The sequence below is a fragment of the Aureobasidium subglaciale genome, assembly GCF_000721755.1.
Source record: "Aureobasidium subglaciale EXF-2481 unplaced genomic scaffold scaffold_17, whole genome shotgun sequence".
In the NCBI taxonomy this organism is placed as follows: domain Eukaryota; kingdom Fungi; phylum Ascomycota; class Dothideomycetes; order Dothideales; family Saccotheciaceae; genus Aureobasidium; species Aureobasidium subglaciale.
This window is the reverse complement of record NW_013566978.1, coordinates 551,084-565,469: the sequence shown is the minus strand read 5'-3', so window position 1 is coordinate 565,469 and position 14,386 is coordinate 551,084. Positions and strand designations below refer to the sequence as shown.

General features: G+C 51.7%; 6 protein-coding genes across 6 annotated transcripts; 3 read left to right on the top strand and 3 right to left on the bottom strand.

Moving 5' to 3' along the window:
- Positions 1-2,103: 2,103 nt before the first annotated feature.
- Positions 2,104-4,616, bottom strand: AUEXF2481DRAFT_6958 (uncharacterized protein; the record flags this gene model as incomplete). Its single annotated transcript, XM_013486294.1, has 2 exons — positions 2,104-2,858; positions 3,413-4,616. 2 exons carry the CDS (start codon positions 4,614-4,616, stop codon positions 2,104-2,106), a joined length of 1,959 nt encoding a protein of 652 aa, XP_013341748.1.
- A 78-nt stretch (positions 4,617-4,694) lies between these two features.
- On the bottom strand, positions 4,695-5,241 carry AUEXF2481DRAFT_6957 (uncharacterized protein; the record flags this gene model as incomplete). The annotated part of the gene is made up of 2 exons (XM_013486293.1): positions 4,695-4,810; positions 4,869-5,241. 2 exons carry the CDS (start codon positions 5,239-5,241, stop codon positions 4,695-4,697), a joined length of 489 nt encoding a protein of 162 aa, XP_013341747.1.
- A 1,462-nt stretch (positions 5,242-6,703) lies between these two features.
- On the top strand, positions 6,704-8,314 carry AUEXF2481DRAFT_345073 (uncharacterized protein). Its single transcript, XM_013486482.1, has one exon. It carries the CDS (start codon positions 6,949-6,951, stop codon positions 8,149-8,151), a length of 1,203 nt encoding a protein of 400 aa, XP_013341936.1. The 5' UTR covers positions 6,704-6,948; the 3' UTR covers positions 8,152-8,314.
- A 1,340-nt stretch (positions 8,315-9,654) lies between these two features.
- On the top strand, positions 9,655-10,542 carry AUEXF2481DRAFT_345091 (uncharacterized protein). The gene has a single exon (XM_013486481.1). It carries the CDS (start codon positions 9,969-9,971, stop codon positions 10,416-10,418), a length of 450 nt encoding a protein of 149 aa, XP_013341935.1. The 5' UTR covers positions 9,655-9,968; the 3' UTR covers positions 10,419-10,542.
- Positions 10,543-10,741: 199 nt separating this feature from the next.
- On the top strand, positions 10,742-11,665 carry AUEXF2481DRAFT_90639 (uncharacterized protein; the record flags this gene model as incomplete). The annotated part of the gene is made up of 1 exon (XM_013486427.1): positions 10,742-11,665. Exon 1 carries the CDS (start codon positions 10,784-10,786, stop codon positions 11,663-11,665), a length of 882 nt encoding a protein of 293 aa, XP_013341881.1. The 5' UTR covers positions 10,742-10,783.
- A 525-nt stretch (positions 11,666-12,190) lies between these two features.
- Positions 12,191-14,318, bottom strand: AUEXF2481DRAFT_6953 (glycosyltransferase family 2 protein; the record flags this gene model as incomplete). The annotated part of the gene is made up of 4 exons (XM_013486292.1): positions 12,191-13,114; positions 13,167-13,466; positions 13,528-13,997; positions 14,051-14,318. The coding sequence occupies 4 exons, from the start codon at positions 14,316-14,318 to the stop codon at positions 12,191-12,193; spliced, it is 1,962 nt and encodes a 653-aa protein (XP_013341746.1).
- Between the last annotated feature and the right edge of the window lie 68 nt (positions 14,319-14,386).

Sequence of the window (14,386 nt, the reverse complement as noted above, 5' to 3'; positions counted from 1 at the left end):
GACAATCTCAACATCAGAAACGCAGAACTACAAGCTACTGTGGCCAACCAACAGGCTCAAATTGAAGCCCTCACCGTNAAGAGAAGGAAGAAGGTATATACAGATCCTAACGATAAATTTGCGAGTATTGACAATATAATGGTTGCTGTACGAGCTGTTGAACTCATAGAGGCAAGGGACGCGACTGACGCGCTAATTGTAATCGACAATTAGCTACAACGAATCAGACTATCTAGAGCTGTGATCAGCTCAATTTTTAGAGCCATACATTAGCGTTGTAGTCGTATACAGCAGTTCAACGACGAGGTGATCAATTCGGCTTGTGCGGCGCTTCCAGGGGTGCGGCGCTTCAGGGTACTTCAGCTTAAAGCAGCGTTGCCCTCACATACCTTCCACCATGATCGTTGCCAACGCAGACGGGGTATGGATGGCCACGTATGTCAACCGTAGTGCTTCGCCATCTCCTGGATGCTTCCATCCTCGATGTCCCGACCGCATGCCAACGCTGGAGTCTTTGCAGAGGAGGACCGCAAGTCTCCTAGGGTCCCTCACTAAGAGTAGTTCTATGCCTATGAGTCATGATCTCGGAAGATACTTGCCGGACAATTGTTTTCGATGTTGGTGTCGTTTTGGCCACCACACAAAAGCTATCACCCCGTCTAGGCGCCCGCTAACTCACAATCGATCGTTCAGAAGCTAGTCCTTGAAATTTGAGCTCCAGTGATTCACCTCCAACTGATGTTCCTCCAAGTCCTCACGAGCCTTCACGTACGCTTGGTAGCGAAAAACTCCCGATACGTTCCCACCGCGCATGGGTTAACGATCAAAAATGTTTTACCTTTACATGCATAAACTGTCGAAGCCCGTCTGAGAGCGATAGGGGAGCGCAGTCGCCTGTTCAAGATCTGATCTCACGCTGTAGCAACCAGTGCTGATTTGACCTAATCGTGTTTTCCTCTCATCAGACGCATGCAACGGGGTAGTCAAAAACAGGACAAGACAGTCAGCAGGATCTCCGATCAGCACCATTTCGACTTTACCGCGCCATATAATGCCTCAACATAGCAAGCAGAACACCACAAGGCTTGCATCTACAAGATGAATCTACAGCATATCTTGCTCGAAGGGCAGAGTCCTAGTCTAATCAGCGCCTGACCTTCGATTAACCAACTCGACCGACAAGGCTGACATTCTATCTCTGAACAAAAGCTTTCATCCACTTCTCCACATGCATCATGCTCTTAACGCCCCGAGCCGTACTTGGCGCTGCAAGTCAGTATTTGACCTCAACCCATCACCATCCAAGTTTAGGGTTTAGTAGACGTGTCCAGGGTTATTGCAGGTGTTATCGCTCCATTTCGTCGAAGACCTGACCTTTGGGTCGTTAACTCTGATGCCGTGAGCGTCCTCATGTCCATCTAGTGCTGAAACATTTCATCGATAGCAAGCTAGATGGAAGCGAATCTGAATATTATCGTGAGCCGAACTCGTCTTACTAGACAAGCTGCGTTTAAGTCACACAACCACTTGTTACTAACGAGCCATATACACCGAGTATGGGCAATCGAGCTTAGAGCTACGCACCCCTCCCTTGCGTCGGTCAGTATCTTTCGTGGAGCAATAATCTAGTTCGCGACAGATTTGTGCCTCGCCTACTGGTCATCATATGAGGTTCCCTATGACCCACCCTCCGTTCACCCTTACGAATAGTTGTGCTGTGGCTGGCATGATCAAGTATCTAAAGAGCGAGGCCTTGGCCGTCACAATATTTGAGGCATTCCAAGCTGATAGCGTCCTCTATAAGCGGGCGGTCAGCGGTGAACAGTCTGCATTTCACAATCCATCTTGTCCTGTCAAACTGCACGCTATGGACAAAGGCACGATTTCTATGTTCAAAGGATCATTGAAAGGCACTAACAAGGGATTGGTTCCAGCTTCTAGGCGACGATGTCACAGCTCTCCCTTCAGTTTTATGCCTCTACGCTGCTCAAGCCTTCGACCCGAACTTGCTGCAAGTTTGTGTCCATCGCTACTTCAAGTCTTGTACGAACACTCAGAACTCGTGCGTGGCTTATTCGGCTCGTTCGAGCCTCTGCAAAATGTTCAGTTGTCTCCTCGGAGCTTTCTAGACTCCTTTCTCGGCCGACTACTACGTCGTATGAGCTCAAGCTCATTTTCGTCTTCCGACTTAATTGTCACGGAGCGACTCTCACGACCAGAGGGCTTCGAGGAGCGAGCTGACTTCACGGCAGCCTTGAGATTGGACGAGCCTGCTGTTGGAGCCCTGCTGCTCCGATGTGATCGAGTCTCCGTTTTTCTGGCGGCAGATCTTGTCGTTGTGGGTTCTCTGTGCGAGGGTTCCTCCAGCGGGATGAATTTCATTCTTTTTGGCGATGCGCTTTCTGACTTGACTGAAGGAGATCTCGGTCTCTTTGTCCGCATCCGTTTTGTAGGGCGCTCGTCTTCACTATCGTCGTCCTCATTGACCTCGGCGTAGGAGGCATCATTGGTCACTCTCCGAGGTACTTCTATTACCACCCGGGGTTCAGCCTGATACGTCTTCCGGGAGGGCCGAATCTGGGTCATCACAGCTTTGCCTTTGCCCTTGCCTTTATCCTTGGCCTTCGTGTTCCTGTTGCGGCTTTCCTCTTCCTCGCCATACAGCTTGTCGTGGTAACTGCCCCCGTAGTTGAAAAATAGCTCTTCGCCGGTCTCAATGTCCCTGGAAGCATACATCCCAATCCTGTGAGCAAGATTACAGAGCTTGATTTTGGGATAAACGTTTCGAAGGCCAGGTCTTGTGGCGTGGTTGATGAAGCGAATCTTGTTGCCCATTCGCTGAGAGTCTATGGTCTGATCTGGTGCGCTGTCAGTACCAGTCCCATGTTCGAGTGTCATCATGGCTACTTGCCTCTGTTCAGGTCAAAGATATAGCTCAATTTCTGAAACTCGTAGATTGTACCTCTTCTTTCCGTCTCGTCCCGAGTGATGACCTCTCCTTGGTACTCCCCAATAAATTCGTCCTTAGCAATAGGCTCCCCAGCGTAGAGTCCAAAGCCATGGACAACGCTCTGGCCTAGCAGTGTCCTTTTCGGGACACCTCGCTGCATAGCGACGTTTCGACATCTGCGATGGAGGCAATCATCATCGTACCTCCACTCTTGGTCTAGGACGACGAGTGCTTCACACGACTCACAGAGGTCCGGATCGCACTCTCTGTTCATCCTGTAGCAATCGCAGGAATCATCCTGTGCACAAGACTTTGCTCGCCTGGCGCATGAACAACCTTTGAACCGGCGGCTGCATTTGAGCTGGCACCCGCAGGTTTTCTCGCAACAAATCTTAGCTTCGAAGCACGTACAACGTGCATCCTCACACGTGATGCCAACATGACTGCAAGGGAAGAACGGACCTCGTCGACTATGATCCCAGGTGACGCTGTTAGCTTCATTCATCCACCAAGCTAATGACTTCTTTGGCTGTGTTCGATAAATCTCCTCTGAGGATTCTCGGTCGAAGGGGTACGTAGCAAGTTGTTTGAAGTTGACTCTCGGAGGGAAGTCAACGTCCAGGGCATCGACCGAGTCGGCGTCATCCTCGCTATCTTCTCGTCCGTTTGGTCTTTCATGTATAGTGCCGTGATTAGGACAGTCATGGATGTGACAGATACTGCAGGCGATACTGTCATATGACTTTCCTGTCTCGATGCTAACAAGGCCTTCGATCATGTCGTTGTCAGGAAATTCGGCGTATTTTCGTGCGATCTGCCAAGGGCTGAAGTCTGTCATGGTCCAGAATGTGTGGCAGGCTAGGGCAGCTCTCCACAGTATCTCGTCGTCGATTTCCGGAATGATCGATGCTACAGAGACCCACCTAGCGCTTTTGCGGTTGAAATCGTCCTTGCAGAATTCATCTTTTGCGCTCAATACATCATGTATGAGTTCGAGCTCGTCTGAGAAGCTTGTCAATCTCGAGAACAGGCCGTCGGGGCCTTCGGTCGCTTCGAGCAGATACTTGAGGACGCAGTCCATTGGACATTCGATTTCTTCGAGAAATGCCTCGAAGTAAGGGCCATAAGAGCTGGCTTGTTGGGATATGAGGACCTTACGTGGCCGATCCTCGACGATAACGTCGTACCTCTCGCGGATGGTTCCGTCGTCATCGATGTCTTCTCCGAAGTACGGCCACACTTGCAGTTGACGTGTATTGGTACCTAGTACGTTGTTCCTGATCCTAGTGTAGTGCGAATAAGTCGGAACTTCGATCTTGGGGGCCTTCCATGATGTGACGCGAGCTTGCACGGTTATCGACTCGCTTTTCACTTTGGGTATCGTGTCTCCGTGAGAGTGTGATATTGAGAATGACTTTCCTGTGAGAGTAGTAGCGCGAGCACCAGCCTGGGGTTTGACGTTGGCAAACGGGTTCTGTCTACGCTTCTTGTCCTTCGCTTCGCTTGGTCTTGGGTTGAGGTAGTCTCGATAATCTTCGGGACGCTCATATATCCTTGCCCTGCCAAGCCAGGATTCAGTCAACGATTCATGATCTTCGTCCATGTCGTCCAGGTGTCCATCGAGAACAAGCATATAGTATTCCAGGTCGTCTGCATTTCCGAGCATAAATGTCAAATCGACCGAGGAGGATGGTTCTGCTTCGATGTTAGTCAAGACCGAGAGAATAACAGTGGTCCTAGTATGTCACTTGCCAAAATCTCGTTCGGGAGAGTCGTCGTCGTCGTCGTCGTCGTCGTCGTTGTCGTCAGGGAGCCAATTTCTGCGAGGAGGTGACACGTCGGGCGAGTTCTCAATGGTTTCTGGATTCACTCACATTAGTACGGATTGTACAAGCGAAGGACTGTCAAGCATGTCTACCTCGTATGGGCTCGTCATCGCCGATCTCGAGGGCAACAGGCGACGAGGGAAGTTTGGTGGGTGCCGACATGTCGCTTGACGTCGAACGTGATCGCTCTGGTGGGCAAGGAGTAGCAGGCCTATCACGAGGCCCCTCTTCAGAATCACTCGTGAATTCAGACCATGGAAAGTAACTACGAGGTGTGACAGAGATCGAGCTAGAGTCGGAGACGGAGTCCGAGCCGGGGTCGGGGTCGGGGCCTGGGTCTGAGTTGGTGTCCGAGTTGGAATCTGAGTCGGAGTCAGAGCTGGTATCAGAACTAGAGTCCGAGCTAGAGCCTGTCTCCGGCGTGATAAAGTCGGAGGAGTGAATCCTCGGTCTAATGAAAACCATGATTGCTGGCAAAGCACTTCACAAGGAAGGCGCGCTGGAGCTTATGATTCAACCACAAAGCGACAATGGTTTTCACGAGACTCTACTTGGTACAGGTGACTGGATTGTCGCTTCCGAGACATGCAGACCTTACGCGACTACCACGCCGGCTAGAACTACGAGGAAGCAGGTCAATCGGTTGGATTTTACCGTCGGTCAACTCGTCTGCGAATGATACCACTGACAGAAAGGAGCACCAACGACGAAGCCGCAAACGCGTCCATGGTTTGTGTGTGCCAAGAGCCGACGCGTTCATCCTCCGCACGGCTCATAGTGTTGTGGTACCACCGACCCTGGTGCTGACTGGAACTCAATATCTTTCCCATCTACGACTCACTATCAACTGTTTCCAAGAGAGTCGTGAATTGGAACACTTCTTATTTGTTAGCATCTACTATGCAGTGTTAAACCGGCTTTGATCACGGCGATAACGCAGATGGTGACGAAGCTCGAAAAGTCAGGAAGGCTGATGTCCGGTCACTATGATCCAGCGTAGACATCATTTCCAGATACCACCGACGACACAACTCAAGTCTATCTGTTTACGATCTCCCAACTTGTTCCTTTAGTTTCGAGCGAGAAACATGGTATGCGGGACAGTAGACAGGGCACGAGCAAAAGTTTGTCGCAGCCGTGAATCGAACACGGGGCTCGTGCATGGCAAGCACGAATTTTACCACTAAACCACTGCGACGGTTACTGAAGCGTGCTACGTTAAGCAACAATATGAATCTCATTGTTGTGCCCCGCTTCGACCGCGTCGAGTTTCTGGCCCGTGCGTCGGTAGACGGTGTTCAAGGCACGCGCGGAAGCCGAAAGCAAAGCATGAGTGTACCGAGGGATTTTGTGCAGTCCGAGCAAGAAGCACGAGCGCCGACCCCGCACGTCAACACGCAAGTAACGCAGACAGATTGTTGAGAAACATTGAGTGGTAGTGAAAGAGCTCGAGGTATTCGACCGGTGTCAGTGGGGATGCGAGTCGTTTCGAATTGATTGAGCTGTGGAAAAAAAAAAAAAAGGAGTTCCGGTAGCGGTTACGTGATAATCGAGTGAAATGGTAAGGGTCGCATGCGATTGGAGCGGATGGGCGTGGCAGGCGGGTGGCCGGCGTGTTCGAGGAAGCGCGGACCTCCCGTCGCTGTTCGCGTGCTTTGACGTTTGATTTGAATCGGTGCATGACCGGCGACTGGCCTCTCTCCCATCTACATATACAGGCAGCACTCGACGACCAGTGCAGGCGCACGCCATCACTGCAAAGAGTGCCATCATCGCCTATCGTCTGCCTATCGCGAGATCGCCATTGCGAGCCTGTCCAGGCGCCCGTTCCCCGCACTCACGTCATCCAGCAGCTCTGCATCTGATAGGACGAGCATCACGCAAGAGGCAGTCGTCGAGCACGCCATCGTCCTCCCGTGCCATTCAGCAGCCGCCGGCGCAAGCATTATCTACACAGCAGCTACAAGACGCGCAACGGGAAGGAGGCCGCCATGAACTATATACTCGTCTACTCGCTGTCTCTGCTGCTGTACCAAGGCCTCTGCACTGCCGAACAACACCGTCTTCGATACTACCTCGACCTGCTCTCCAAGCCCGTCAACCGCCTCGACCTTTCCCAGAACACGGCTCGTCACGCTCGTCACGCCCGCCACGCCCGTCGCCATCCACGCCATGGCTCCCACCGCCGTCCAATCGCCGCTTGACGCCCTTTCGTCCACAAACTCCTACCACAACCCTTCGCCCAAGGTCTTCCCCGACGGCGTCAAGACTGCCGGCCAATTCGATCCTCTGTACGACCAGCTCGCTCCCTACTCGGCTTTCCCCAAGGAGATCACCGGTCCCACCGTATGGCAGGCCGAAGAATACAAGAACAACGCTGAGCGCTGGACACATCCCTTCAGCGAAGACGAGATTGCCGAAATCTCAAAGGCTGCCGACGACTTCATCGCCTCCAGCACCCCCTTGACGGGCATCACAAAGGACAAGTTCCCCTTGCCATCTGCCACGGGCCGCCTGCTGCACTCGCTGCGCCACGAGCTGCTCAATGGCAAAGGCTTCATCCTCTTCAAGGGCTTCCCTGTCGAGCAGTGGGGTCTACACAAGTCGGCCGTCGCCTACATGGGCCTCGGCACATACCTTGGCTACTTTGTCAGCCAGAACAGCCGCGGCCACGTCCTCGGCCACGTCAAAGATGTCGGCGAGGACAGCACCCAGATCGACAAGGTCCGCATCTACCGCACAAACGCCCGCCAGTTCTTCCATGCCGACGACAGCGACATTGTCGGCCTTCTCTGCATCGCCCGTGCTCTCGAAGGCGGCGAGTCGGATCTAGTCTCCAGCCACGCCGTGTGGAACGCTCTGCAGAAGGAGAACCCCGATGTGGCCGAGCTGCTCACCCAACCCATCTGGTACTTCGACCGCAAGGGCGAGAAGTCGGTCGGCCAGCAGGACTGGATCCGCACCTCCGTCTTCTACCTTGAGCCCAAGCCCAATGGCCGCGTTTACTCAAAGTGGGACCCCTACTACGTCAAGTCTCTCACTCGCTTCAGCGACGCAGGCGCCATCCCCCCTCTCTCGGCCGAACAGCTTCGCGCCGCTCAGATCCTTGAAGACACCTGTGTGCGTCTGTCGCTTCACATGATCCTCGAGATTGGCGACATCCAGTTCCTGAGCAACGAACACGTCCTGCACGCCCGTACTGCCTACAAGGACCATGCTCCTCCATTGCCCAGACGACACCTGATGAGACTCTGGCTCGCTACTCCGGATACAGAGGGCGGCTGGACCTTGCCTTTCGAGGATTCCTCCCACAGAAAGCGTGGCGGCATCCAGGTCAACGACAATCCTCCTGTCGCTCCCCTTGATGCCGAGTAATGCCCTTGATGACCAAATCGCGCAAATTGTATATATCCTCTGTCTTACAGATCAAAATTTAATCGCTTCACCATCTCTGTTTCTAAACAGACATGCTCTTGACACTTCGAATTCTATGTTTACATTCTTCGCTTGTAGCGGGACGTCTGGCCATGTGGGAGCCGAGGAATGCGAATCACCTTCTGTCCGAACACATTCCCCAGAGTTCCCCATGTTTTGATGGTCATTTGATGCAGGAATGCCAACTAGCTCGTAAGAAAAGACAAGATGTGGCTTGCTCCAGCTTCCGTCGACTTGCTTCACTTTGACCACCCTCCTTGTCGCTATGATTGCCGGACGTTCATTCGCGTGTTGCTTCTTACCACTGTCGGCCGTCTTGGGTCAAGCAGCTGCAGCTCTCCAGCCCTTTCGCCATGAGGCTATCGAGGTGCGCCGCAGACAGGCTAATGGCAGTCAAGATACTTCGCTTTCGACCAGCGCCGCGGGCTCGGTGTTGACTTATGTTACTCCATCTCCTGGTGCATCGCCGATCGCAGTTACTCAACAGAGCCAACTGGTCTCGTCGAATGTGCCTTTGTTTACTCTATGTGCACTACCGCCAGAAGCCTTCTTTCCTGTCACGGCTACACCTACGCAAACGACCGCTCCATACCGGAACTATTCTATATCAATACCGCCTGGCCCTGGCACTTGTACCACGATATATAGCCCGACTGTGACGATGGTTTGCGCTACTGTTCTTACCGGAATTGATCGCATGTACTCCGTGACTGCATGCGGTCAAGATATCACCTTCTCGAGCGACTTTGGCTACGTGCTGGCCACGCCTAGTCCAACCTTGGACACTGCTACGAGCTCAAGTGGCACAGCTGGACTCATTACTCCTCCGCCCACAGTGCAGCCACTCACTACGTACTATGTAGCTCCGTGGACTGAGCTCACCAGTGCAGGTCCTCCCACAGATGTGGACAAAAAGATCTGTGCAACGTACACAAATGGCACTGAGGAGTGCATTGTTGAATACTACGTGTGGCGGACTAGTCTCGTCACCATTCCGACAACTATCACTACGTCAATCAATCTGACCACAACTGTTGCTGGACCCTCGCAAATCGTCGTCGAGACTTTCGTCGCCAATGTGACGGAAATGCTCACTACCTTTTCCATGTCTACAACCATGGAGCTTACTTACTCCGTCGAGACTGAGACAACAAACATCGCTACAAGACCCACAGTCTCCACTGGGCCGACCGTTACCCAGACGTACACAGTGAATCAGAACTCGTTGCCCACCGTGTAAGTTCATCTTCGTGTGCTGCTTCTTGTGTAGCATCTGTTTGACACTCTTAATCAGTCGCACCACGAGCACCTCTACCAGACGTGTCACGTGGACTATTTATGTATCTGGTGGAACCCTCACAACCACTGTACCGAGAGCGCAGCCCACGATCGATGAAGATACTACGTAAGTCAAGCTCCTTGTGTAACCAGTCGCATCTACTAACCCCTGGTAAAGATCTACAGACCCAGCAGTCAACCTTCCTTCTCTTGATGTGGCAAGCATTCTAGGTGTTGGTACCTGAGGAAGCAGCACACATAAGTCTGCAAAGCGCTTTGGCCCTTTCGTTGCTCGCTCGATGAATTCTGATTCTTATGATCAGTTCTGCGTCCATGTACTATTGACGATGAGTTCTCTGTTTGGTTCTCTTGTGTAAGCATTCAAGCCATGTCTGGTTGAGTGCCTTTGTAGTCCCCTCCGATAACCACGAAAGCACAACAGAATATAAGATCAGGTATACAGAGGCTTCGCACCTCCCATGTTTGACCATTGCCAAGCGAGACGTTTATCAACATCGATACATATCACTGGCACGTGCTGTGAGCGATTGCGCGGATGCATCCGCCTCATGGGCAAAATGAACATGATCGACCCAAGAAGGAAGATGGCGAACACTTTCCCGAACGCTCCGATGACCTTGGTCTCCACCCTTCACTTCCGACAGATATTCGATCTGAATCGCCAACCATCTAAAGCTGAAGTAGACGGGAGGCTTGGCCCTCGTCTAGACCATTCAAACCCAAAGGAAGTTCTCCGAAGAGAAGCGACACGAGATCAACTCACGTCAGGAGCACTGCCTCCCAGGTCTCTGTTGCCACATATCTCATGCCGTAGCTCACAGAAGCGTCTTGATGATGTAGGAGGAGATCATCGGTCCAAGAGAATTAGCAAAGTAGCGGATCATCCAGGGGGTTGCAGGTGTCCGTGAACCTAGTCGAGAAGATCTTCAAGTCAATTCCATATCATTGAACAATGCGAGGTCTTCGGAATTTCCTGCTCGTGTGCACAATGCATTGTCTCAGACAACACAACGAAAAGCTCAAAGCGCGGACTAGACAACGTACTCAGATGGTCTTTGTTCTAAGCTGGTAGACCATGAGTTCAATGCAACACAAAGCGCTTGCAAGACAACTCCTTGTTCGTTCTTTGTCCTTCTTGTCTACATCAAAGCACTCGGGAGCGGTCTCGCTGATAGTATAAGTATCGCTGTCTTCGTTGCTTCCTCGCCGTTCCTATATTCAGAATAAACAACACTACATACACCTTCATCGGCTGGACCAACTTGTAGCGATCATGTCTACCAACTTCAACTCTGCGGGCCGTCAGGAACAGCCAGGCACGAGTGCTCCAACATACAACAGATTGCTTGACAGTCGGGAACCAATCAACCTAGCTGCACGACGTCGCAAGTTCACTGCTCCTCGTGTCCCGTTCAGTCTCGAGACCGTTCCTTTACATGAAACACAGGTATATATATCACCTGAGCAAGTTGACGAATATCTGCGAAAGCAAGAAGAGTTTAACAAAGCTCTTCTTCAGCGACAGGGTAAGAGGCCCTCTTCTTCTCGCTCGGGCAGCAGACCTCAGAGCCCCATGGACCGAGCTGCTCACTGGGTAAAGGACAAGGTCGTGACTCCAGTGAAGGAGTTTTTCACTGGTCCAGACGCAACCGAGATGGTTGATACTCAAAGACCACAGGACAAGGGTGACTACATTTCTCACAGGATCCGCGTCATGGCGGCTAGGTCTCCCCGTCGTACCGACGATGACTACGAGATGATTTCGGAGCTCCATCCCGTGAACCAACGCATTCCAGAGAGGAGAGGCAGGCCGAGCGTTGATCGTGAGGTCTCTTCAAGACGATCCGGAAGCATTTCTTCGCCCAACCCATTCATGTCCCATGGTACTCCGTCACCACGTAGCACTTTCTCGTCTCGGGGAACGCCTCAGGCCCCCCAGGCCCCTTTGGCCCCTCGCAAGTCCCACAAATCAAACGCCTCAGTGTCAAGTAGCGTTCGAAGTGCTTTTGACAACGTTCATTCTGGTCTAAATCCCAAAGCTGGCAGACTAGTGTTTTCGGATCAAGCACCAGCAGGGATGATGGACCCGTGCAGTGTCTGCCACAAAGAGCCTAGAGGAGCTTTATATCGCGGACGTTGTCAAGACTGTAGGTGAATTGCCAGCTCGCACGCCCCTATCCCTCTTGTTTTACCTGTAATCCCACCAATCAAGCTCTATAACTTTTGCTCTTATCTGACCGAGTACCGTATCCCCATGCTAACTTTTTCTGTTTGCCAGCTAGTGACTTGTAAGAATCATATATCTTCCCAGAACTGAATGCCACTTTCCAATCCAAATCAATGTCCAAATGTTTCTCTTGAGATCTCTTTGTCGTGTGCCAGGGAGTACGAGTCTTCTCTCTCGATGGAGGAGCACAAAGGTGTTACTGGCGCCCGCGCAGAAGCAGATATCCAAATACTTTCCGGTATCGTAATACGCTGCATCCTGCGACTATCCTCGTACTGGCTATGGAATCTCAGCAACGTTCAATATCTCGTTGCTGCGAGGCGTACACGTCTCAACACATTCTCGTTGGTCATGACTTGTTTCTTTGTTGGGATATTGTGTTTCGCCACATCGACTTTCGAACGCCACGATTGCCTATTTAGCCGTCTATCACTCGTAATCTCGAGACACCGGTTATTCCCATAGACCCAAACCCACAACAAACCAAAATAGCAGACCGACATGTCTTGGCAATTCTGGTAACACTGTCCAAGCATCCCACTTCTCAAGCTTTTGTTCAGGTCTTGGTCTCCAGACCTCGAATGTGGAGATGTCGGGTTCGTCTTCCAGATGCAGCTGAAGATGATCCTCGTTCTGTTTGGTCTCTAGTCTTGAGCGGGCAATATCCCGATACATCAGGTCCCTTCGCTCTGGCATGGTCGGAGGTGAGACAGCATATGAGATTGGTCTGAGCGAGGCGAAGTGGCTGCTCCATGCAGCTCCTGGAACCAATAGATGCGTCAAAATGTATTCGAGGCTTGCATGATTGCCTGACCTCACGAGGCCAATTGCGAAAACTGCCATAGCAATGAATAGTATGGCGACGTGATACCATAGATCTTGGTAAAGAAACATCACACGCAAGCGTCGCAAGAAGGCAGGACGACGGTCAGGATGACGCTCTTGAATTTTAGATTCTGCGAGTGCGGTGGGTATGAAGCCGATACGTGGCCCGGAGAGCTTCTTCGGGAACAGATCCTTGGCGAGCGCAAAGAATAGATGAGTGTGTAGCCAATGCGTTCCCTCAACTCTGCGGCGCAATGCCAGGTAGCCACAACTTGTACTTGCGAGCAGTTCTTCGACGTGAGCTGTGATCTTGGTAAGAAGATATGTAAGCAGAATGGCTCGCAGTCCGTCCGAGCTCGCAGTGATGAGCGGTTTGCCAGAGGCGATGAGCATAAGAATGATCCAAGAGCAGAGTGGTCTGTTCATCATGGATGTGATGGGTGAAGCACAATGACAGATCGCGGATACACGTTGCTTCCAGGTCATACCTTTGACAAGAGGTGATGCTATAGCGCAGTCTAGCTTGCGAGAGTTACGAAGTCTTCCAACGAACTGCAGGTCGATTAGCATTCGTGGTGTCCTGAAGTGTTGCGGCATCGCTTACCCATTTCATTCGCTGAGTAACATGAGCTTTGAAAGTGTCTGGTACGAGACCGAACTGTAGCTCTTCGCGACAATAAACGACTTTCCATCCTCGCCCTTGGAGAGTGAAACCAGTAATGATGTCTTCAGCTAGGGCATTTTCCGGAAAGCCTCCGATGTCTCTAACCGCAGTATAGCGGAAGACGACTCCAGGACCCGTCACCCACGCACAATTCATACTGTCGCGCTGAATTTCATCAAACTTGCCGTCGACATTGAGACTTTGATAGAGCGGGTCATTTGTCGGCACATTGTAGAATCTCTGGAGGGGCAAGTGTGTTAGCATGTGCTGAGCAAGGATACCTCCACCGTCTCGTACGTACCTGGGGAACTACAGCTACTCCAACTTGTCCGTCGACGACAAGAAGCGGAAGCGTAGCGCGGAGGAATTCGGGTTCAAAAACCATGTCAACGTCGCAGAAGGTGCAATATTCGGCTGCTCCAAGACTTTGCAGGTAGTTAAGAGCAGAATTCATGTTACCCGCCTTCATGCCACCTCTGACAGGTCTCGCATAGTACAAGAGAGTGACGGGTATCTTACTCGCCAAGGCAGCTATTTGAATCTCCAGGTCCTGATTTGCGGCATCATCGGCAATCAAGATTCTGAAGCTGTCTGCAGGATAGTCGAGATCGCAAGCTGCTCTGACAGTATCCATGACAACATCAATGTCTTCGCCACACGTTGTAATGATAACATCGGCTCGGGGAACCATTGGGCCGGTTAGACGAAGTCGAGGACGCAATCGAGGGTTTGTGCAAAGAAGCCTCCAGCCGTCATCGGCCACCCTTGCGACTGTGTTCATATGAGCATCGGTTCCAATGCAACGGTGTGTTGTCCATTCTTACTGAGAAGTGAGACCTGCGTTGCAAAGTAGCATGAGGCAACGATTCCTGGCTTCTCAATCCCATCCCATAGAGATCGCCAGAGCAGTAGTAGAAAGCGGATGGAGAAGACCCATGACAAGACCGACAGGGGTGTGCCAATCAGATGCGGTAGACTTGTCTTGCACCAGTGCCATGTAAGACTGGAGTGTTTGACTTCAGAGAGCTCAACGATCTCGTAGACGTGAGATGCCTCTCGAGAAGTAAGCTGCGATTTATCCTCGGATATCATGCTGGGATCTGCTTTTCCAGCTCTACCATTGGGATCTGGTCAGAGACAGAACTGTATGCGATGTTCAG

Coding starts and splice junctions, on each gene's coding strand:
- AUEXF2481DRAFT_345073 (XM_013486482.1), top strand. CDS start 6,949: ATGGCTCCCACCGCCGTCCAATCGCCGCTTGACGCCCTTTCGTCCACA.
- AUEXF2481DRAFT_345091 (XM_013486481.1), top strand. CDS start 9,969: ATGTTTGACCATTGCCAAGCGAGACGTTTATCAACATCGATACATATC.